The 23,600-nt window shown below is 37.2% G+C and overlaps 1 protein-coding gene across 11 annotated transcripts in view; it reads left to right on the forward strand.

Moving 5' to 3' along the window:
- Window positions 1-23,600, forward strand: part of LOC122554598 (dynamin-2-like) — a 208,115-nt gene that overhangs the window by 42,946 nt on the left and 141,569 nt on the right. For 10 of the 11 annotated variants that reach the window (XM_043699882.1, XM_043699883.1, XM_043699887.1 and 7 more), the window contains exons 2-5: window positions 1,653-1,726; window positions 3,982-4,131; window positions 21,437-21,640; window positions 22,916-23,014. In XM_043699882.1, the coding sequence (XP_043555817.1) occupies window positions 1,653-1,726; window positions 3,982-4,131; window positions 21,437-21,640; window positions 22,916-23,014 (527 nt within the window). The remainder of the gene's footprint in view (window positions 1-1,652; window positions 1,727-3,981; window positions 4,132-21,436; window positions 21,641-22,915; window positions 23,015-23,600) is intronic. The other variant, XM_043699889.1, reaches the window with a different exon arrangement.

Here is a 23,600-nt window from a genome sequence, read left to right on the forward strand (position 1 = left end):
AGTTGTGGGGTCGGGTCTATCGCTACTTGTTGGTAAGTGATGGTATCTGCAAGTAGTGCGTTCACTTTCTCAATATAGTCTCTTTGATTTAAAATGACTGTCAAAAGTCCTCTGTCTGCAGGTAGGATAACAATATTCTTATCTTTTTTTTAGTCTTTCTAGTGCTTTCCTTTCTTGTGTATTGAGTGTCTTTCCTTCCTTTTCCATGCTTAATGTTAGTGCGATTGTCTGTCTGATGGTTTCTGGATTTCTTCTGAGAGTTGGTTGTCTTTCAATGTTGTTTCTAATGCTGCTAAGTAATCTTTCTTATCTGCATCCTGGAAGTTATAATTTAATCCTCTTACTAAGACTGCTTTTTCAGTGTCTGTTAAGGGTCAGTCAGATAGGTTTTTTTATATCCATGCTTCTGTGTTGTCAGTGTTGTTATTTTGTGTAAGTTTGCCTAGTTTTTTCTGCAGGTTCTTTTCATTTTCTGTGTTTGTTGCTATCTAATATTTATGGCTTGTTGTACTGTGTCTGTCCATTTATGGTGTGTTTCCTGAGAATCATTCCTGATGAAGGGCTTATGCCAGAAACGTTGATTCTCCTGCTCCTTGGATGCTGCCTGACCTGCTGTGCTTTTCCAGCACCAGACTCTTGCCTTAAATAGATTCACATCGATATTAGACAACATTTAGCCTGAATTACACTTTGTTAGACTTTGTTTCTCCAATGCCAATTAATGACAGAGGTTGCAGATTTAAAGTAATTGGCAAAAGAAACAAAGGCAACACAAAGAGAAAACATGTTTATCAATGACATGTTCGGAGTTGGAATGCACTTCTTGAGACTGTAGTAAAGGCTGGTTCAGTTGTGGTTCTCAAAAGAGAGTTGAGTGAGCCCTTGAAGTAATAAAAACTTGTATAATGGAAAAGAATGGGGATTTGTGACCGATTAAGGTAGTTTTGACGGTAATTGGTGCTAGGTCATTGGGTCAGGCAGCTGCCTCCCTTGATGCAACTCTGTCATGATCCAATGGATGTAACATCAGAAAGGTCATGTATTAGAATTAGAATGAGGTTTTATTGTCACATGTATAGCAGTCCCTTTTGTGAATTTGAGTGTCGAGACGTCAGAAATTTTAGACAAATTTTAAAATTAAAAGTCTAGACTCCTGAAGTTGGGATAAACACCTAATTGCTAGTTGCAGGCTGCCTTTACTGGCATTTATTTATTCTCAGGAAAATGAAAACTTTGTGTTAGAGAGGAAGAATAGGCTATGATCTTCAGATCTGGATAAATCTGTCATGTAAACTTATTGACTAAGGCTGCTAATGCATCAATTTTCCAGTTACTTTAACACTGTAATTCACCATCCCAGGATTGTTTTACATTGCAGCCTAAAGATTGTTATGTTTCTTTGTCTGAGCTTTCTAATTTAGCAAAAAATGACAACAGTACTTCAAATGATGGAAATTGAAATTTTATTTCAGAAGATCCTGTATTGCAACTTGCGTAGTGGTTGTCTCTGCCTCACAGTTTTGAATTTTGAAAATTCAAAATGCAAAGTCAATCTTGTTCTGTCATAAATGTTGTTACAGAACTTTCCTATCTAAGAGATCTATGCTTTAGTAAAAACATGTCCTTAACTTGTTTTTCCTCTCTGATAATAGAGATTTCCTTCCTCGGGGACCAGGCATTGTTACTAGACGACCTCTGGTTTTGCAGCTGGTTAATTGTAACACAGGTACTGTATTCTACTGAATGTAACATGTTTATGTATGGATTTCATGATTATTCACCCAAAATAAATCCTTATCTGTGTGAATTGCATTCAAAAAGAGGAGCTTGACTACTGTTCCATTCATCACAGCAAGGAAAGTTAGCTTGATATGTTTTGATTTTACAAGTTACTCTCCTGGATAGATTTAGCGTCCTTTGTCGTGAGGATCTTCACTGATATCTAGGCACACTTTTGGATTGGGCCCAGTGAATATTAAGAAAACCTTGTTGAATAACTGAATCTGCCATACCCTTCTATCAGAAATTCTTTCCATCTTCAAAAAGCTAAAGCACCTCACAGCTTTTGTTCTAATTTTACACTTTAATCAATAAGGGAATGTATTCAAAAATGATGAACATGTCAAGTGGTATTAAACCAACTAGTAATAATCAGTGAGCAATTCCTGTGCAGGTAACTTTTACATTTGTGGTATTAATTTATTGTTGTCTTTTCAATAATGAGACCTTATCTCAGAAGACTTGGGTGACCTTATCTTAGAAGATTTTGACCAGTTTGCTTTTTCACTTTTCTTGAATAGCTTCTGTTGCCAAGTGACATTGACCACAGTTGCTTCCTGCTAGTGAATAACTGCCAGCTACAGTAATACACATAGCAGAGCAAGTTATAGAGTACTTCTGTGTTTGAATTCTGTTTGGCTCATCATTGTCCAAATTTGGAGATAGATGACTTTTCATTTGTAATGATTAAAGTTGGAAGGCATAATTTTAACTGAATCTGATTTTATGTCCTGTGACTGAGTTAAAGATCACCTTGAAATTTATGGTTAGGTAAATATGCTTTGCTATTACCACAGTTTTTTTTCTTATGCTTTTGATGAATGTTAAGGTTTTTGTGCTGCAGCTGGAAGAGGAACATGGAGATCTTCAAACCATGGATTATTCTTCATGTATAAAGTAGCAAAATTAAATGTGTAAATCTTTAGAATGCTTTTTGTCATGTTTTTGATGGAATCATGTCACTTTCTCTCTCTGTTGTAAGGACAATCTTTTTATTCTGTATTTTTGATTGCGGACTGAAATGGGAAAAGAACTGTTTTAAAGCAAAGGATTGTTGAACGATTGCTGCACTTTTAAAAAAGTAAATGACCTGATACTTATCGTAAGTGCCATTGGTACAGCTCCTTGTTCAGGTAGTAGTGGAACCCAGTGGTTTGAGGTAGGCTACAGCCAAGGGATGTGTATAAATGGCGTTTCAGCTGGCAACAAGTAGCTGATTCGTCTACTGGTGATTCTGGTGGGCTAGTAACCATTTATTGAAGACATAGACCTTCTGACTGCTAGAACTGATGTGATTGGATCCCAGGAGTTGGAAAGCTAAAGTCTGTGAATGAGATCGAAGTAGCCATCAGGTCTGTGCAAGGGCAGGAATTGTTCTCTCAAGTAAAAGGCATTTCAAACCTGAGGAAGCCAGTCTTTGTACTGAGTGGTGTGTTAGGCCTTTTCAGAGGGCATTTAAGAATCAGCCACAATGTTGTGAGCATGGAGACTACCAAATTAGTGAACCAGATGGGTTTTTATGACATTCTATGTCACTTTATAAAGACTAGCTATTTTAAAATATATATTTCAGCTTTATTAATTGAATTTAAATTCCACTAGCTACTGTGGATTTGAACCCTTATCCCCAAAACTATAACCACTCATTAATCCAGTGCGTTACCACGACACCACTGTCACTCCTTTTCTGTTATAATTCTGTTGCAACATTAAATACTGGTATCACACACAAGTAGTAGTTCACAAATGGTTCATGTCAGCAGACTATTTCACTCAACATAATCAAGTCAGATCCAGTTGTGTTCATTCGCAAATATTCGATGGTCAACCCTATCTGATTGCTTTCCTTGGATGTAATCCCTTCACTGCAACAGTGGCAAAGTCATCATGTTCCCTGGAAGTACTGATCATATCCTGAGACATGGCTCGACAGTACTGTTCCCAAATTCTCTTTCATTTAAGGAGTTAATTGACATAACATTAATTGATTTTACTTAGAATTTACAAGGGAAAATTATATTAACACTCACTTAAGAATTGTTCATTTTCAGCCTTTTTTGATTTGTTTTTATATTTAAAATGTTGGGATTATTCCATTGTTTATTTGAAAAGCAATTCAAATGGTAACTTATAGCTATAAAATTTAAGTGTTCCCAAATAGTCTTTGGTTTCACCTAGTTTTCCTATTTTATTTTGTTCCAGAATATGCTGAATTCCTACATTGTAAAGGAAGGAAGTTTACTGATTTTGAAGAAGCACGTTGTGAAATTGAAGTAGAAACGAACAGGGTAACAGGAACGAACAAAGGAATTTCATCAATACCCATCAACCTGAGAATTTACTCGCCAAATGGTGTGTAAAAACAAGATGACAGAGGACTTTGTTTCTATGTATTTTCTGAACAACGTACACTGACTCTGCATGACTCTTCTGTCAAAAAAATGCCAGTTGAGGCAGAGGTTTTGCCATTTGCAGTGGAAATATTTCATGAAAGCAGCTAAAGTGGCATAATTAGTTTGGCCTGATTTTTAAAAAAGCCAGGCTGTGTTAAAATTTCAGGCAATGGGAAGCAGATGTTGTATCTGCATCTGGATTGTCCCTCAAATGGTTTAAGGCAAGCTAGCATTTCTTGCATCACCCAAAGGGGTGAAGATCAAAAATCAGTTGAACTGTTAACTGATGAAAATGGGTCAACTTTAGTGAACCACTCAGTTGAGTATTGTATACAATTGGGTATTGAAAACTGGAGAAAAAAACAAAAATCGTGAATTGTCAAACCCTGAAGAAACATTGGCGATAACATTCAATAGATATGCATTTTATTCGCAGTACTTCCTAACTGCATGTTCAATGTTTACCTCGGGGGAAATAATATGACACAAATTTGTGAGCAAAAAATTATAGTGATTGTGAGCTTGTTGAAAATTTCAGATTTGAAGCCACTCCCAATAACTGGGAGTGTGAATGAAGAAAACTCTTCAATGATGCAGGCATTGATCAAATAGGTATCACTTAAAATAAATTGCAGAGAAGTTTAAAGTATTCAAATTGATAAGTATTGAGTATTAAATGCATTAAATGGTAAATTTTAAAACTAATGCAAAAGCAGAGTGGCTTGGTAACTCAGCCATATAAATCTTTTAGAGCTGTGAAAAAGTAAATAGAATTTAAGCTTTTATAAATTAGGGGAATAATCTAAAAATACAGAGATAATGTTACTGATTACACTTCAAATGTTCTGTCTGGCTTTGTCCACTCTACTTTAATAAATATGTGAAGGCTGAAGACTGGTACAAACTAGATTTGTTGTGGTACTAGGAATCAGAGGTTTTGTTTATGAGTAAAGCTGCAACTCTTTTTCATCAGAGCAAAGGAACTTTGAGAGATTTAATGGAAGTATTGAAAATTGTGAAAGATTTTCATAAGATATACAGAGGCTAAGCTGTTCCCTTATCAAGTCTTTTATTTATAATTTGATAATTTTTTAGAAGAGTCAAGTGTAAAGATTATTAGGGAGGACAGGTAAATTGAATTAAGGGAATTAAATCTTTCAGAGAGTGACATATCTTTGGTGCAACAGATGATTCTTTAGGCTATAGAACACTTTGCTTATAAGTTGATGTAGCATGTGTGTAATTGGAGATAATTAAAAGTTCCTACGGTGATTTAAATTTCTTGTTTCATTCCAGCATTAATGGAGCCTTGTCTCTGTGTTTGCTATCACCCCATTGAAATGATTCAATGGTTTGACTTAAATCCCAGCACTTGTTTCTGTTTATAGTTAAACAGCCATTTCCATAAAAAATGAGGTTTCTTTTATGAACTGAAACTTCACTAACACTCATGTGAGATTGTGTACCTAGATATAACAATTACTTCTAATGAAATGTTTAGTGGAAAATATGTAGGATGTCCACCATGGTCTCCTGTCACTTCACTGAAAATTAAAAATGATATTGCACTATAGCCATGTATAGAGACAGAAATCATTTGACCAAAGAAGAAAACAAAACAAGAAAATGCTAAATTATGTAATGTTTAAAAGCAACATGCTTAAAATCAGCAGGACTAGATTTGGTCTGCAAAGGGTTAATATACAGTTCTAGACATTTTCCCATTTTCTGGCAAGCAAGACTGTTTAGACAAATTGAGATACTAAGTGTTATACTTGGGATGTAAGATTGTAATGCTTGAATTTGTAGCTTCTTAAATATAATTCTTCCCAAACTTGGTTTTATACATTACTGAAGAAAAATTGATTTTCACAGTGGCTACTTAATCAGAGTATGCAGTCATCAGTGTCACTTCGTAAACGTTTTAAAAGCCTTTCCAATGATCAAAATAATTCATAATACCATAACACCATAATTCATTCCTGATCACAGGCTTTTGTCATTTTCCTGTAGAAAATCTATGATCGCCTGTTTCAAATATAATGTAGGAGGGAAGTTTCCAGTTTAATTTAAAAATAACTTTTAAACATAATTAATCCCAGTCATATTTAACCATAGTGGATAGTAACTTACTTTTACAAAAAAAGTTAACATTAAGGTTACATAAATGCCGCAAGAAGATTTGGAAAATTTGCTTCATTAACTCAAAATCTGGGACACGAGATACCACAGTTTGTCCTGTGGCAACATCATTGTGCAGCATGAGACTCTCTAAAGCTATGAATCAAACTAAATATCTAAGGAGCCCATGTGCGCGGAAAATTATTCAGAGAAAGTGTAGTGTAGTCCCTCTCTTGCTGATGAAACTTCCAAATGAAGTACAGCATCCAGTATGGAATCTTCAACTGGGATCCTAGTTGAAGAAAGCTGCCAGTAACCTTCACTTTAGATGAACAGAATTACTGGCAATATTTTGTTTAAATATGGAAGAGCAACAGTTCCAGTCTACAGATACCATGGATAAATAAATAGATAAAAATAGATCTGAATCTGAAGTAAAAGTAATGTATAAAGTATGTAAACAGTAAAGGAGATAATGAACAAAAGGGAGAGTACTGTGCAGAAAAATATGATAGTTTTAGAAGTTAGATTTAAAACAATTTAAAAGATGAAGCAAAAATATTAAATTAAATCAGCAAAGAAGATAAAAAAGATCGATGATAGAACAGCTCATCTATGTTACCATTAACCATCTTAGCAGCCGAATGATAAAATGTTAATGATGCTGCTAATGAACTAAAACAGTCAGTCTAAATCAAATTAGTCTCATACACACCCAGAACTGACATAGTAAACCCTAGCAGTAGAGAACTTTGGAATGAAAGGCTTGCCTTTTTCGTACAAGAATGCTAGATTTGTCATGTTTCATATTGCTCATTTGCTATTCCCAGAAATGTTATTTTCCAAAAAAAAAGTATCTAAATCGTACAGGTTGTACTATTGTAATCTGGTAATCTTGGGCCTGGGCCTTTTCTAACAGAAGAATTTGGCAGACCGTGAGACGTTGCATGTCAGGGTCAGCATGGGTCCTGATTAAACCTGTTATTTTGAAACCTGTTTAAAAACACTGTGCAATGGCGTAAGTGAGCAGAAGAGACAGAGGCAGTTATGGAAGATACCTCTTCAATGGTCTATGACACATTAGGCCCCACTCAGCTGGATACGGATAGTGAACCTCTGGATTTATGCATGGAAAGGACATTTCTGGAGGAGTCGTTTAAAATTTGTGCCATTCTGCCAATATTTCCAGAGGGTCTATGTATCTTTGTAAAAAAAAATTAGAAGAGTCCATTTCCACTATGAGTGCCAGGATGTCTTGAGCCGTTGTGCTGATGTCCATCTTCTATGTAAAAATAGCATCTGCATGGAGCACCAGACATAGCAGGCAACTAATATTTGCCCTGAATAATAATTTGCTGCTTTGAACAGGATTGAGGAAAGTCTCAGCCAGGCAATTCAGAACCTCACTGGAGTACGATGAAGTACTCTCCACCTCTTGGATAATAGTAAAATGCAGGACACAAGTGTGAAGATTGAGACGGGTGAATGGAAGTGAGGAGCCTGTTCAGTGCTCCCACTTCACCCTCAGTCCAGGCTTCACATGCTGACTCCTGCTCTAATGCAGGCTTTTCTTTGCTGCAGTAATAGGTTTTCATGGGTCCCAAAACCCAAAGGTCAGCTGCCATGGACATATCAGCTGTTAGAGCAGAATATCTCCCCTGAAGCAGCGCTGTGCACAAAGAATAGGCAGAGGAAGACATTTGAATTCCACCAGGAGATTCATTTACGTGTTTATAACAGTATCACTACCTTAATGTACTTGAAAATGCTAATAAATTAGAAACTTTATTTCATGACTCTATTGTCTGGCTGGGTCCATTGTTGCTGTCTGCACTCCAAAAGGCCATTACCTGTGTGAATAATGTTATGACTGAAGTCAAAGATGAGCCAAGCAATGTAGTGTATGGATTCTTGACTATGGAAATGATTGGTGTTGATTTGGTTTGGCGTACAGTGGGTTTAGTGTTGTTGTGCCATATGGCTTCATGCACTCAGTTAAACTGAAATGTGCCTGCTGTGGGCATCTCTGGCAACTCACAATGACTAGACATCATAGAGTCAGAGAACTGTACAGCGTGGAATTAGACACTTCAGTCCAACTTGTCCATACCGTCCAGATATCCTAAATTAATCTAGTCCTGTAGAGGTGACCTCATCACATCTGGCTTCTTATTCTGCTACTACTGCTGTTCCTATTTCTTATTTTTGTTATTTGAATGTGAGAGTTGCTGGCAAGGCCGGTGTTTATAGTCCATCCCTCACTATCCTTGAGTGCGAGAAAATTGTTTTCATGAACTGCTGTTGTCGATGATTTAAAGAATCCCACAGTACCGTTGATTAGAGTGAGGTGCTAGGGCCAGAAAGAAGATACTTTGCAGAAGGTTCCTGAACCTCTGATTCGCCTGGTGCTTATCTGTTCTGCAGCTCAACAGCCTAACTGAGAGTCAGTTTGATAATCACCAGAAACTCATATTTAACCTATGGACAATTATTTTACATTATCTTTTACCTCCAGTGGTGAGTTTTCTGAACTCCTTAGCAAATGAAATCGGAAAGGAAACCAACATGTTCGAAAATCTAAGGAGATTTTCCCAGAGAATGAGTCAGTGAATGAATTTGGCAAAAACAATTTTGAAAGCCTGAAATTCTTCATATATCTCCATATGCTGTACAGAGAAAGCAAGGAGCTAATTAAGTTTAAGTAATACTTGGAGACCTTTCACAAAGAATGCATTGCAAAGCTATGAACATCTTTCCAACATGAAAAGAAAGAAGTTTTCACAGTAACGAGTTTAGTATACGATACCGTGGACCATACAGAAAGGTTCAACGGCCATATTTCGAGCCTCATGTGGCAGTAAATAATTTAGTCTTGCCTGCAGCAGACTTCTATAGCTAAAATGATGTTTGGGTAGTCAAAGACAAATAGAATTGCAGTTGTGACCCCCTCACACAACAGAATTGGGCTGATCACTGTTAATCAGGAAACTAGGCAGATCAAGCCCCTGAAATGGGCACCTGAGTTTCCTCTTCAAATTGCCGTTAGCTCTGAGGGTCCTGATGCGCACACACGCTGACATTGGTGCACACAACCAATGGAAGAATAATATTCTTGGAAACATTCTGTTCTACTCCCCTCTCCATGACCACTAAGTAGCAAAGGGAATACTCAGAGTGTTACAGGGGTATATGAAGGGCAGAAATATTCCCAGGGATTATGTGGATGGATTTTGTACTGAAGGTGCTTCAGCTGTTCCAGCCTTTAATTGAGGCCTGTATCCCTTGGTGAAGAGAGTTGCTCCATCCATTGTTAAGACTCACTGCTTTATTCACAGGAAAACACTGGCAACTAAAGAACCGAGCGCAGACTAGGTAGTGTCCCTGATCACACCAGTTGCGAATTGCATTACACCTCATCTATTTTGTGCGCATCTATTTGCAAAACTGTGTGAAAACACAGGATCTGATGATGTTGTATTTCACACAGAGATCTGCTGTTTATCAGGAGGAAGGGTACTTTGAATCGAGGACTTTACTCCTTCCACTAGCAGAGAACTCATTGATTTTCTTTGAAAAACAGATTTGACTTGATTTATTGTTGTCACAAGTACTGAGATACAGTGAAAAGTGTTGTTTTGTATGCTCTACAGGCAGATCATACCACACAAAGTGTATCAGGGAGTAGTACAGAGTGCAGAATACAGTGTTACAGTTGCAGAAAGATGAATAGAGAGAGATTAACATTTGAGAGGTCTGTTCGAAAGTCTGATAACAGTGGGGAAGAAGCTGTTCTTGAATCTATTCATATGCATATTCAAATTTTATATCTTCTGCCTGTCTTAGATGTATGTGAACTAAACACTAAATGAATTGAATATAAAGACACAAAGCAAAAGCACAAATGTTCTTCAAATGGATGATCAAAACATAGCATATCTGAAGAAAATTACATTTTGGTAGAGTAATATGCTGAATTTAAATAATAATTTTATTTTCAGCCATGTTTTTATCTGAAAATGCAATTGAACAGCGTGATGCCTGAAAATGAACTTTGTATCCTTTTTTTCCCGACTTGGATGTGAAAAGGTTCAAGTGGGCCCAGACTCTCTCAAGTGTCAGTCTGAAGATTTGGAGTTGTCCGCAGCTGAAATTGAGCAGGTTATTGAAATTTCACGCAATTGATTTTTACAAAATACAACTTCTAGAATTTGGATCAATGTGATGGCTAACTATCCTGGTAATCTCACTATGCACATGGGAAGTAGTGGTTCCTTTTGCCAGCATGTATCTGTGTGAAGCAGTTAATATGAATAAAATCTCAATACTAATCAATCCTGGATATCATATCAACCACACTGCCAAAGTTTGTGAAACTATATTGTGAGTTGCATGCCTATATATGTCCCATTAGGCTCACTGAGTTCACAAAATTGTTTAAAAATTAAGATTTTTCATAAAAGTGTGATGTATGTTATCTTTAAAGTACAAACTTTCAAAAATACTGAATATCACTGTGCTGCTATTTTGTCTTTATTGGTATCTATGGTCACATCATTTGCATGTATTAAAATGAGATTAGGTGAGAAATTAATTTGGGAAGCAATGTTCTAGTTCCACATCAAAGATTGAAAGTAGAATTGCATAAGCTGTTGCCATGAAGTTTGACAACAGAATACTGCAAATAAGGAGAATAAAGTCCCAGGATGTTGAAGTGCCCTCCCAAATTGCCCCCAAAAGTAATGAAGGTGCACATTTAGAAGGATTCCTATAGGCAATGAAGCAGCTGCGTTATATCAGAATTTAAAAGAATTTGCAACCTGTCAGTTTCATAAATCCACTGTTGCCCACTGTGTTCTTGCCAGTTGACCTTGACGTGTTTCACAAAGCCCGGGAAACCTTGTTAAAGGCAGAATGCTGGGTTAAATTTCAACTTAATTGCTTCTTAATATATTCAAAACCAGGTTGCCACTTTCGTATGTGTTTCCCACACATCTGTGAGCGTGAACTGATTAAAAATGAAGTAAACAGGATTATGTTGGGTTTCTGATGTGCCAGCATTTTTAATGATTCCAGCTTTTGCCGCATCAGCTTGTTGTGAAAATCCTCAACTCCAATTTCCACCTCTTTCTCCATACTCTTGATTCCCTTGTTGATTAAACAGAAAATAAGTTTACTTAGATATTGGAAATAAAAACAGAATGTGGCACCAATAGCTGAGAGTGAGACTGAGTTAATATTTCAGGTTAATGACCTTACAACAAAGCTCAAACCTCCGCAAGGGCCGGTGGTGCTGTTGGAATGTTGACCATTAACTAGCAGATGATGAAAGCCAACCCCTCATTCTTCTTGAAAACTTTTCTTGAACAATGATCCTACTAGCAAGCATTAAACAATCATTTCCCAGTCTCTCTGATCTCCATTTCACTGGAAATCTTCCCTCCATGACATCCAACATTATAGACACAACCCTGAACAATTTATTTTTACCTTCTTCCTAAGATCCACCTGTCAGACTGCCCTGATATACCCATTCATGATGAAGGGCTTTTGCCCGATTTTCCTGTTCCATGGATGCTGCCTGACCTGCTGTGCTTTTCTAGCACCACTCTAATCTTGACTCTAATCTCCAGCACCTGCAGTACCCACTTCTGCCTATACCCATTCTTTTAGCCTTTTCATGCTCCACAGAACTGATTTCTTTCTAACTTGAATATGTTTCTTATCTCCTTGTCCAGTCTCTTCCAAACTCCATCTGTGATTCATGACTGCAAATCAAGAAACTGTTCAGTAACAAACATCTGCCTTAGTTTTAACTATTCTTCTTTCAGCATGCTTAGATCTTGAGTTTGATTATTTTATTTACATTGTGTTCCTAGCTGCTGGTAGCTGTGTAACTGTCCAGATATGATGGGGTTCTTAGTGCCACCTCTGCTGGTTCAACAGGTTAAATAGGTTAAGTTCATTATGAGGAGCTGTTCATTTTCTGTTGGTTTTACTGCCATTTAACTTGCTAATATTGCTGTGGTCTCAGCAAAGATCTAAACTAAACTGATATGCACACTATCCATAACATACTTAAGGTAGTTGTGATAATGAATTTTTGGATTGCAGCAGGTGGATTATGGGGATAGGGAACTATATTTGTCCACTGTTATCTGTTTATAGTCTCCAATTTTAAATTATTTCTTGGCCAACGGCCATTTTTACCTATAGCACCTTCTGAAAGTTTATGTATAAAAATACAATTATCGGTGGTAAACCTGTGCTCCCATTATCATTAATGGAGTCCATTACAAACCAAGCTCAGCTTGTTTCAAATAATCAGAGATCATTAATGCTGTAGTTTCATATCCAATGTAACATATGAAAGATAGGAAAGGTTGTGAGGATCGGTGAGTCTGACATGACTGGTGGGTTGTCGGTAGGGATTCTGAGAGATAGGATTTACATGCATTTGGAAAGACAAGGTCTGATTAGGGATAGTCAGCATGGAAAATCATGTCTCATAAATTTGATTGAGCTTTTTGAAGAGGTGACCCAGAAGATCCAGGGAGCGCCAGGCAAATGGATATAAAATTGGCTTGATGGTAGAAGACAGAGTATAGTGATAGAGGGTTGTTGTTCGAACTGGAGACCTGTGACCAGCAGTGTGCCACAAGGATTGATGCTGGGTTCACTGTTCATCATTTTATATATGATTTGGGAGTATAGGAGGCATGGCTAGTAAATTTGCAGATGACACCAATATTGGTGGTATAGTGAAGACTGTGAAGTTTATCTAAAAATACAATGAAATCTTGATAAGATGGGCCAATGGGCCAAGAAATGGCAGATGAAGTTCAATTTAGATAAATGTGAGGTATTGCATTTTGGTGAGGCAAACCAGGGCAAGACCCACAAATTAATGGTAGGCCCTCAGGTATGTTGTTGGACAGAGGGAACTAGGTGTGCAGGTTCCTTGAAAGTGGTATTGCAGGTAAACAGCGCGGTGAAGGTGTTTAGCACACTTCTCTTCATTGGTCAGAGCATTAAGGGTAGAAGTTGAGATATCATATTGCAACTGTACAAGACAGTGGTGAGACCACGTTTAGAATACTCCATATAGTTCTGGTTGCCCTACTACAGGAAGGGTGTTGTTAAATTAGAAAGGGTATAAAAAAATTTACAAGGATGTTGCCAAGACTGGAGGGTTTGAGTTATAGGGAGAGGCGTGGACCTTCATCTCTGGAGCGTCAGAGGCTGAGGGGTGATCTTATGGAAGTTTATAAAATCATGAGGGAGTGTAGATAAGGTGAATAGGTACAGTCTGCTTCCAAGGGTAGGGAGAGTCCAAAACTAGAGGGCATAGGTTTAAGATGAGAGGGAAACAATTTAAAAGAGACCTGAAGGGCAACTTTTTCACACAGAGGGTGGTGTGTATATGGAATGAGCTACCAGAGTAAGTGGAGGAGGCTGGTACAATTACAACATTTCAAAGACATTTGGACATGTACGTGGACAGGAAACATTTAGACGGATATGGGCCAAACACAGACAAATGTGACTAGTTCAGTTTAGGAAACCTGGTTGGCATGGATGAGTTGGACCCAAAGGTCTGTTTCTGTGCTGTGTGACTCTGACTCTGACTCATCTAATGCCTTCCATCTCTTGAATAGTTTTTAGTTCTCTGGCCCTAACTGTTTCAATTTAAGTGGACATCAAATCTATCTACGTCTCCATCTCCCACCAGGATGGTCTTGGGGCTCTCCATGCCTGTCTTGAACTGAAGGCTCAACCAGTCCACTCTGCCTGGTGGACAATTTATTTCTTCAACTCCATTTTCTTCTTCCATATAAAAGGCATTGCTTTGGAAACCCACATTGGCCTTAGCTATATCTGCGTTGGTTTTGGCCATTGTGGAACATTCTTGTTCCAGTTGGATTCAAGTCTCCTCATGCATCTTCTCTTCCAGAGCATTGTCTATATCGGTATTATTTCTTGTTCTTTGCCTGAAAAGAAAATTTAATCAACATTGATTCCAATTTCTACTCATCTCTTGCCAGTCCCAGCTAATGGTCATCAGTTTGAAATGTTAATTCTTTCTCTCTCCACATTATTTTGGCTGAAGTACTTGGACATATGTGATAGGCACATAAATAATGCATGGAAACCTAAGGAACGTACAGGCCTTCTAAGAGACATGTGAAATTAACAGAATATTATTCTGATATGGGAGGAATGCTGAATAGTCACAAAGATGAGGAGGAAAGGAAACCATAAAGAGAAAAAGAGGCTACAATGGTTATGGATATGTTAAGGGATAAGGTTAAAGGCAAAAATATGGAAAATGAAGTATAATGTGGGAAAATATGAAATTGTTCATTTTGGTAGGAATTTTTTTAAAAAGTATCTAAATGGTGAGAGATTGCATATGGAGTCATACAGCATGAAAACATACCCTTGGGTCCAACTAGTGCTTGCCAACCATGTTCTCTAACTAAACTAGTCCCATCAGCCTACGCTTGGTCCATATCCCTCCAAATCTTTCTTATTCATGAACTTATCCAAATGTATTTAAAATATTTTAACTCTACCTGCAACCACTCCTTCCTCTGGAAGTTCATTCTACACATGAACCACTCTTGGTATAAAAAAGTTTCCCCTCACGTCCTTTTCTCCTCTCACATTAAAAATATGCCCCCTAGGTTTGAACTTCCCACCTAAGGGAAAAGACCTTATCTAAGCCCCTCATGATTTTATAAACTTCTATAAGGGCACCCTCAAACTCCTATACTCCACTGAAAAAGGTCCCAACCTATTCGGCATATTTTTATAACTCAAACCCTCCTTTCCCAGAAACATCCTGGTAAATCTTTTCTGAATTCTCTCCAGTTTAATAATGTCCTTCCTATAACACAGTCTTCCAGAAGACCCCTCACCAATGTCCTGTACAACCTCAACGTGGTGTCCCAACTCAGATACTAAAAAGCCTGAGAAAAGGCAAGCGTGCTAAATGCCTTCTTAACCACTGTGTCTACTTGTGATGCAACTTTGCAAGAATTACATACCTGAACAGAACAGGTCTTTCTGTTCTACAACACTACCCAGTACCCAACCATAATAGTATATGTACTGCCCTTGTTTGTTTTATCAAAATGCAATCCTTCACATTTATCCAAACTAAACTTCATCTACCACTCTTAACATGCAACAAGTTCTGGGCACCCTCTTGCATTAGAAGGTTAGTGTGCAAGGACAGCACATAATTAGGAAAGCTAATGGATAGTACTTGAGTATTGCTGAGAAAAGACAAGTTTAACCAGAACAATTCTCAAGAAATTCTATTTCCAAAATCAAGGGAAAAGGGCATTTTATACTGTATGAAAATAGAGTGCTGATTGTTCGTTTGGATTCACATTGCTAGAGGCACTACTAGAGGATTGCTAGAGAATGCACAACTTATCTGAAAACTGACAGCGACCAAAAATTTTGTTAGAATCAGCAGGTTGACTCTAGTCAAGATATTTCATGAGGAAATGAATCTGAATATATGTAGGTTCTATTTGACACAATTGTGCAACACTGAGCCCAACTGACAATCTTCAGTTCATTGTCAGTGTAATCCTTAGCACACTCCGGATTGTTTAGCAGATATTATCTAATTAGAGTCATAGAGATGTACAGCATGGAAACAGACCCTTCGGTCCAACCCGTCCATGCCGACCAGATATCCTAACCCAATCTAGTTCCACCTGCCAGCACCCGGCCCACATCCTTCCAAACCCTTCCTGTTCATATACCCATCCAAATGCCTCTTAAATGTTGTAATTGTACCAGCCTCCTCCACTTCCTCTGGCAGCTCATTCCACACTCATACCACCCTCTGTGTGAAAAAGTTGCCCCTGAGGTCTCTTTTATATCTTTCCCCTCTCACCCTAAACCTATGCCCTCTAGTTCTGGACTCTCTGACCCCAGGGAAAAGACTTTGCCTATTTACCCTATCCACGCCCCTCATATTTTTGTAAACCTCTATAAGGTCACCCCCTCAGCCTCCGATGTTCCAGGGAAAACAGCCCCAGCCTGTTCAGCTTCTCCCTATAAAATTATGTAATTCTACCCAATGTTGGACACAATGTTTTGAGCTTTTCAACAATGGTCGGGTTGAGTACAGTCAGTAATTTACAAATGGCCAAAGGGAGATACTGTTTAATATGATCTGCCAGTATTTAGTCCGTTTCACATTGGCACTGAGATTCATCTACCACATTACTCGTGTGTTAAATACAATGACTTTTTCGCCTGATGGTGAAACCTTTTGTGGTGAACCCCTTTATGTTGCTGTTGCAGTGTGAAGCTGCTAAATTCACTGTTGTTCAAATGTTTTAGATACCTTCGACCCTTGCAGGATAATCTGAGGTAGACTGGCCACTTCTCAGGACCAAAAGTGATAGCCTTAAGTCTGTTCATGAGTTTGCCTTATATACAGCGAGAAATGATCTGTTCAGGTTTGTCATTTTTCTGGAGAATGACTTTGATACACCTTGTTTCAATATCAAGCTCAGAATGTTGTTTGTTGAAAAGGGAACTGAATATAAAGTAGAGAGGTTATGGAGGTTACCACATCTAGTGTACTATATTTAAGAATTGATGCAAATGCACTGGAAGCAGTTCAGAGGGATTTATCAGATTTAATATCTGGAATGGGCAGGTTGTCACATGAGAAAAGGTTGGACAGGCTAGGCTTGTAATTCCTTGGAGTTAAAGAGTAAGAAGTGACTTGTTTGTAATATGCAAAAATCCTGAGAGGTCTTGACAAGGTTCGTGTGGAAAGAAAGAATGTTTCCTTATCTGGGGGAGAGATCAGGATAAGTTGTTTTCTCTGAGGGCCATGAGCCTTTAAAACTCTCTTCCAAAGATTATGGAATCAGATTCATTTTAAGACTCAGTTTAGATAGATTCTTGATGAGCAAGGGTTGAAAGTTTATTAGGTTATGAAGGAATGTCGTAATCACTATTGAGTAGCAGAGCAGACTAAAGTGTCATATTTTCCTCATTATGCGTCTGCTTCATATATTCATATGTATCCTTGAGGGCTAGATTTTTCCATTCTCACCCTGGGAAAACATGCATTCAGCGACCAAAAATGGTGGCAGGGAGACTATAAATGGAAACTTCCCAATTGATTCGTGACAGTTGCTATTTCATCCAGGAAGTGGAACAGGTTGCTACTCAAAGCTTACTCAAGGTGGCATTTAAATGTCTACCTCAATTTTGAATTTTCTGAATTTTGAGATTTTCAGTGAGTTGGATGGGTTCTTGAAACCTGTGTGAACCTTTTCAAGGTCAGTCAGTTAATTAATCATGAGAGCGGCATGTTGTTGAATCAGGAACCTTCTAACAGGTACTTTTAAAAGGTGTTGCTAACTTCAAATACCATAACTAAATGCTGTGTAATTAAGTCATTGTGTCTTTCTTACAGTGATAGCTAAAGGGTTCTGTCTTCAAATGTAAGTGACAGTTACATTGACTGGCATTCAATGAATTAGAGTATTTTCTAAGTGGGTGTGCATTCAACAGAAAGTCAGATATTAATGTACAACCTGGATCTTGTACTTTGGCTTTTACATTGATTTAAAGTTCAGACATCTAAACCTTTGGAAGCCATCTCTTCTGTCACCTTCAAAAACTGAGTGTTTTCACTTATGCAGGTTTTGTTGACACAGCTGTGCAATGAAACCTTATTCTGAATGCTTGGCTATATTTCAGACTCACCAATAGATTTTTATCGCCTGAGGTTATCAGTGCAGTACACTTAAAGGGAGTGTGAACGTTGTTTGATTTATAGTTTTAGGAACATTTAATATAGTTTGTGTTTCTTTGGAGTGTTTTGAATGGATATTTGTTTATCTTGAAAGATTTAAGAGCACTTAAGTTGGAGTACTTTTTTTAAAGTATTTGAACAGCTTTGTATTTGACAGTTTTATGAGCACCAAAGAGGGGCACATTTCTTAAGTGGCATGTCGTGTGTATTTCAAAGATTTCTCAGTGCTATTATGAGACTCATGAGTTGTGTCCATCAAATTATACTACATGAGTGATTATAGAGAGAGAAATGAAGATATGAAGGGGCATTGAGGGAGCAAGATAAATGGCGACGGTGTGCAGGTAAGGATGAATAACAACCATTTTCAGAACTAGATTAATGTCACAGTGAATAGAAGCAGGCCTTCTAACTTGACTGCCTTATCATCTCTATTTGCATCCTATGCCTGTTTTGGGAGACAGAGGCCTAATTCCAACCAATGCTCAATTTCTGAAGTGGTATTCACATATGTTTATTCAAAAGGCAGGAATGAATAGTCAAGACCCAACCTATGATTCCCAATGTAAAGGGGAAATCTCACCCTTTGCCTTAGTGTTTATTGAAGAATTAATGAATAGAAAAGTTCATTTGCATATGAAGTCAAGATGATTTTTTTTAAGTAGATATACAGAACAGAGCAGGATATGAAAAGTCAGTCAAATTTAAGGAAGACAAAACCCCACATTCAGATGGATTGCATCTGAGAAAGACCAGAAGCTAATGTGGAAGCAGAAATATGCATATTTAAGATGTTTAAAATGTTTATTGCATATGTAAGGAAGAGGATACATATATATGGATCAGATTAGTAAGAAGTAATTAGATCAAAGGAGGCTTATGTGAAGTACACCAGCATAGACCAGTTAGGCCACATGGTGTTAATTCTGTGCAATTCCTATTATAGAATCTCAGTTTGTCATAATAGTGATACAAACGTGTAAAGCTTGTTTCAAATTTGTACTCCTACATAATCCAAAATCAGAATTCCAAAAGATTTTTCATGCATTATAGAAGTCTGAGAAGTGTGATGTGAAAATATCTCTAATTTCAAGGGCCCTAATTTGCTGTTAATCAACTTTACTTTTTGAATGTTGCTTTCTGCAAAGATGCAAGCAGCACAGATCACTAAATCATGAGGAAGATAAAATGTGACTTATTTCTCAATTTATGACATCAATTGCTTTTAATTTATTTGACAAAATTTACACGCTGAACATTACAGTATTTAGTATTTATAATAATGATAAATATGAGAGAAATAAAATATCTGGATTTTTCAAGCAGTAAATTAATGGTAGATTTTAATTTGTTGTTACTTGTAACTTCAGCTTTGCAGTTCAACTAACAATTATCTTAGACTTTATGCTTAAGCTTTTATGTATCATGTTTTGCCTCATCTTCATGTCTGTTTTACAGTGCAAAAGTATATGCATTATAGAATGTATATGCGGTTTAAAAACCAAATGTAAATTAAAAGTTATTCCTGCTATCCTACTGTATTGAGTTTAGTTAAGATGTGAGCCTTGCATTTCCAAACACTGACAAATGGTAATTAGTCATTAAAATGAGGTGGGACAAAGTGAAATAATATGTGCTGTGCAGCAGTGTAACTTTTCCACCATTCATCTGATGCCCTCTAAGGTTGCTAAAATTAAGGCAGTTTTAAAATTGTGACCTTGTCATCTAGAACTGATTTGTGAAACCTGTATTATTTGAGTTAAAAATCACACAACGCCAGGTTATAGACCAACAGGTTTATTTGGAAGTACAGGCTTTTAGACCGCTGCTCCTTCGTCAGATAGCTAGTGAGGCAGGATCATAGGACATAGAACCAGTCTGACTCAAAGTTGGAATACAGACAGACTCTAACCTCACACCTTAAAATGCATTGTCTGAACTGAGATGTCATCTTTTTTTTATAAAACCTTAAGTTACCTCAGGAATGTGACTTGAAAGTAGTTCTGGAATTTACATATTAATGAATTGAAACCTGCAATCCATTCTAAGTGATTAAAGACTTAACAACAATCTAAGGTTGTTCAATACATCGCATCAGTTGTATGACACTTTGATATAATCCATATCATGTATTATTTGAGGTAGGGGATGTTATTGCTTGGAAAATGTTGTTACTTCAGTACCCTGAGTCAGGATCAGGCCTTCTCAAGTTAGGTACAATACAGAGAAGTATGCAGACTTCAGTTCTTTCTCTGTTCCTTCATAAATGTGCGTAAATCTCAGACTTAGAACTGTCTCCACTATGGCACAAGTGTGATACTTTTCCATGTGCCATCCTTTGGGGCAGAATGTTAGTTGATGTTGCATTAGTGAAATGGGACTTGTCCGTTCTAAAGTCACATTTCACAAAATTCTTGCATTGACTAGATAAAGGACACTGTTGTCCCATAAGTCTGAACTGGGTTTGGGTCCATGATGAGTTGATTCAAGCCCAGTACAAGAGATCAACATGAGCAGGATGTTAGCTTTTTACTGTACCTAGAAATAATGTATTTTACATTGTTAAACTTGTATCATGTCAGCTTGAGCTGGTGTATAATGACAGTTCCACTGCGTTAATCAACATTGAATCCACATTATAAGGATTCAATGATAAAGTGCATTAATAGCTGTCCTAATATCTCAGTCGATAAATATATATTCCTAATATATACCTCCAGATTATGTTTTAAAAAAAAACAACCTTACAAGGGGTAGTATGAGTTACTATAAATGTTAACAACTCTAGCCTAAAAGGGAAGAAAATGTCTGATAGGGTTTCAGCACCTGGTGGAAAATGCCTTATTTGGACAATGGCTGAAGACTACATTGGTCACTTACATCGAAAAAATAGTTTTGAAGGCTAGGAACAAAATATGATGTAAAGAAGTACTTTTTTAGTTACTTAGTGGCTACTTACCCAATTTGGTGCCAGAATGTAGAGTTTGTGCAAAGTATGTTCCACCAGTATGTCCCTTAAGTTTGAAAGCTGATTCATAGCTGCATCATTAGACTTGACTTGCTTAAGGAGCTTGCTCACTGAAACAAGAAACACTTAGGTTAAACCTTTTCAAAGTTATAGCGCTAATTCATATCTGAAGGATCAACTTCATTTGCCAGCTTAAGTCCGCCAACTCCATTTTGAGGCCATTACTACCATGTTAGCCCCAATTTTAATTTTTGTGTTTTTAAATATTCAATCGCAAAGATTACATGGAATTGGAATAAAGGAATGTTTGTACGTACTTTGCATAGATGAAAACAGTAATAGTTATTTACTTGCTGTTTTCTTTTTACTTTACAGTGTTAAACCTGACCCTGATTGATTTGCCTGGTATCACTAAAGTGCCCGTAGGAGATCAACCACCAGACATTGAATACCAAATCAGGGACACAATAATGCAATTCATCATTCGAGAAAATTGCCTAATTTTGGCAGTGACCCCAGCTAATACTGACTTGGCTAATTCAGATGCACTTAAGTTGGCAAAAGATGTTGATCCTCAAGGTAAGGCTCCTTTATATAGATGCCCGCAGCTGCGGGGAAACTTTGGCTTTTGGAAAGGGTATTTGGTTTCTTTCCAAAGAAGTACATAACTTGTATATTGAGGTGTTGACCAAAGGAATCTGTATTTCTAAATACTGAACACATGAATACTGCAGCAGGATTACAAATATCAGTGTTAGCATATCTTTTGTCACAATTATATATCTTTTACATTTTATGAGGCAATCAATCAACTTGTATGATTTGTTTACCAATATTTGTAGATTCATTAAATTGGGGAGGGGGGATCACTGTATTCCAAAGGTGACCCCTTTTCATTGAATCCCTTTGATAACAATGAGCATCAAATGAGTTTAGTGCTGTTGAAATAAACTCTGAAATCCCCATGCTTCTAATCCAATATAGTAAAGTCCAGATCTTCATATAGTAAAGCCAGGTATATTGGAAATGCAAAAGACAAGATTGTGTGTGCTTCACTGTATAACCTAAGCTAATTACTTATGGTTTTCTTGGATCTGGAAGGAAAACGATTCCTGCTTGCAATTCAAATTTTTCTCTCATTCTTGCGTCCATGTAGTTCATAGAGTCAGCTTGCTGCAAATATCTCAAAACAAACACCAACAGGTATGTGGGAAATTGGTTGTTGCAACATTTGGTCCAGTTTTCCCTGTTTTAGGAAAGGGGAAATACCTGTCCTAACTGGGACTAAAATAGTTGCCAAGAGCAAAAATATGATCCAGTATTCTGTCATATTGTGCACTTGTGTGTCATCATGACCTCTTTGATGATCTGGACCTTTGTGTGCCAAAAGTATGAGAGGACATATTTTTCAGAACTGAAAAAACTTCAGCGTTCTGTAGAAGAGCTTAACCAAACTCGAAATATTAACCTTGTTTTTCTCTCTCCGCAGATGCTGCCAGACCTGCTGAGGTTCTCCAACAGTTTCTGTTTTTTCTTTTCGATTTCCAAACGCTGAAGTATTTTGCCTTTATGAGTACATGTGTTAGGTTATTTTCTAAATTTAATAAGCATTAGTAAATAATTGTTAAATATTATCTCATGCTTTTTTTAAAGCTTTATTTTTATTTGTAAAAACTCCATCTCCTTTGCAGCTTTATAATGGGTCATAGCTGTGCACTGGGAATTATTTAAAGTAACTAGTTGATGTAACATATCACTGTCACCCGTCTTAAACAAAGTAAAACTAATCTGCTGGCTGAAAAGTATACTTAGTGAAATCCCTGTTTTAAAAATCAAATCTTCTCATTTGTTTAGGTTTGCGAACAATTGGTGTGATAACCAAGCTGGATCTAATGGATGATGGTACAGATGCCAGAGATATATTGGAGAACAAGATACTGCCTCTTCGCAGAGGTATCTCACAAATTTGGTCCATTGTAAATTAAAATCTTTTAGAAAATCAATTTTCAGAACATTGTAAGCCTGTAACAATAAATCACTCGTTACTTTTCTTCTTTATTCTTTTGTGGGATGTGGTTGTTGCTGTAAAGTGCAATGTTTGTTGATGATGCATAATTGCCCTTGAAATGAATGGTTTGGTAGGATGTTTCAGAGCACTGTTAAGAGTCAACCATATTTCTGGTGTATGAAGTCACATGTAAAGCAGATGACCAGGTAAGGATGTTAGGTCCCCTTTTGGAAGGCATATGGGTGAATTGGATGTATTTATAGGACAATTACTGATAGTCTAATGGTCACAATTACCAACGCAATATTGCAGATGAATTAATGGAATTTAAATTTCACTAGTTGCCATGGTGGAATTTGAATTTAAATTCCCAGACCATTAGCTTGGCCGTCTGGATTACCACTATGCCAGCAACAAGCCCCCTAATTGTCACAGAATGCTTTGCTTTCAAAAGTATCTTTTTAAAATTGAAGTTGAGCTTTGCCAGTCCCTGCCAATATTTGTAAATGTAAAACCAGAACGGCCTGGCAT

The sequence above is a fragment of the Chiloscyllium plagiosum genome, chromosome 11 (assembly GCF_004010195.1).
Source record: "Chiloscyllium plagiosum isolate BGI_BamShark_2017 chromosome 11, ASM401019v2, whole genome shotgun sequence".
NCBI classification, from domain to species: Eukaryota; Metazoa; Chordata; class Chondrichthyes; order Orectolobiformes; family Hemiscylliidae; genus Chiloscyllium; species Chiloscyllium plagiosum.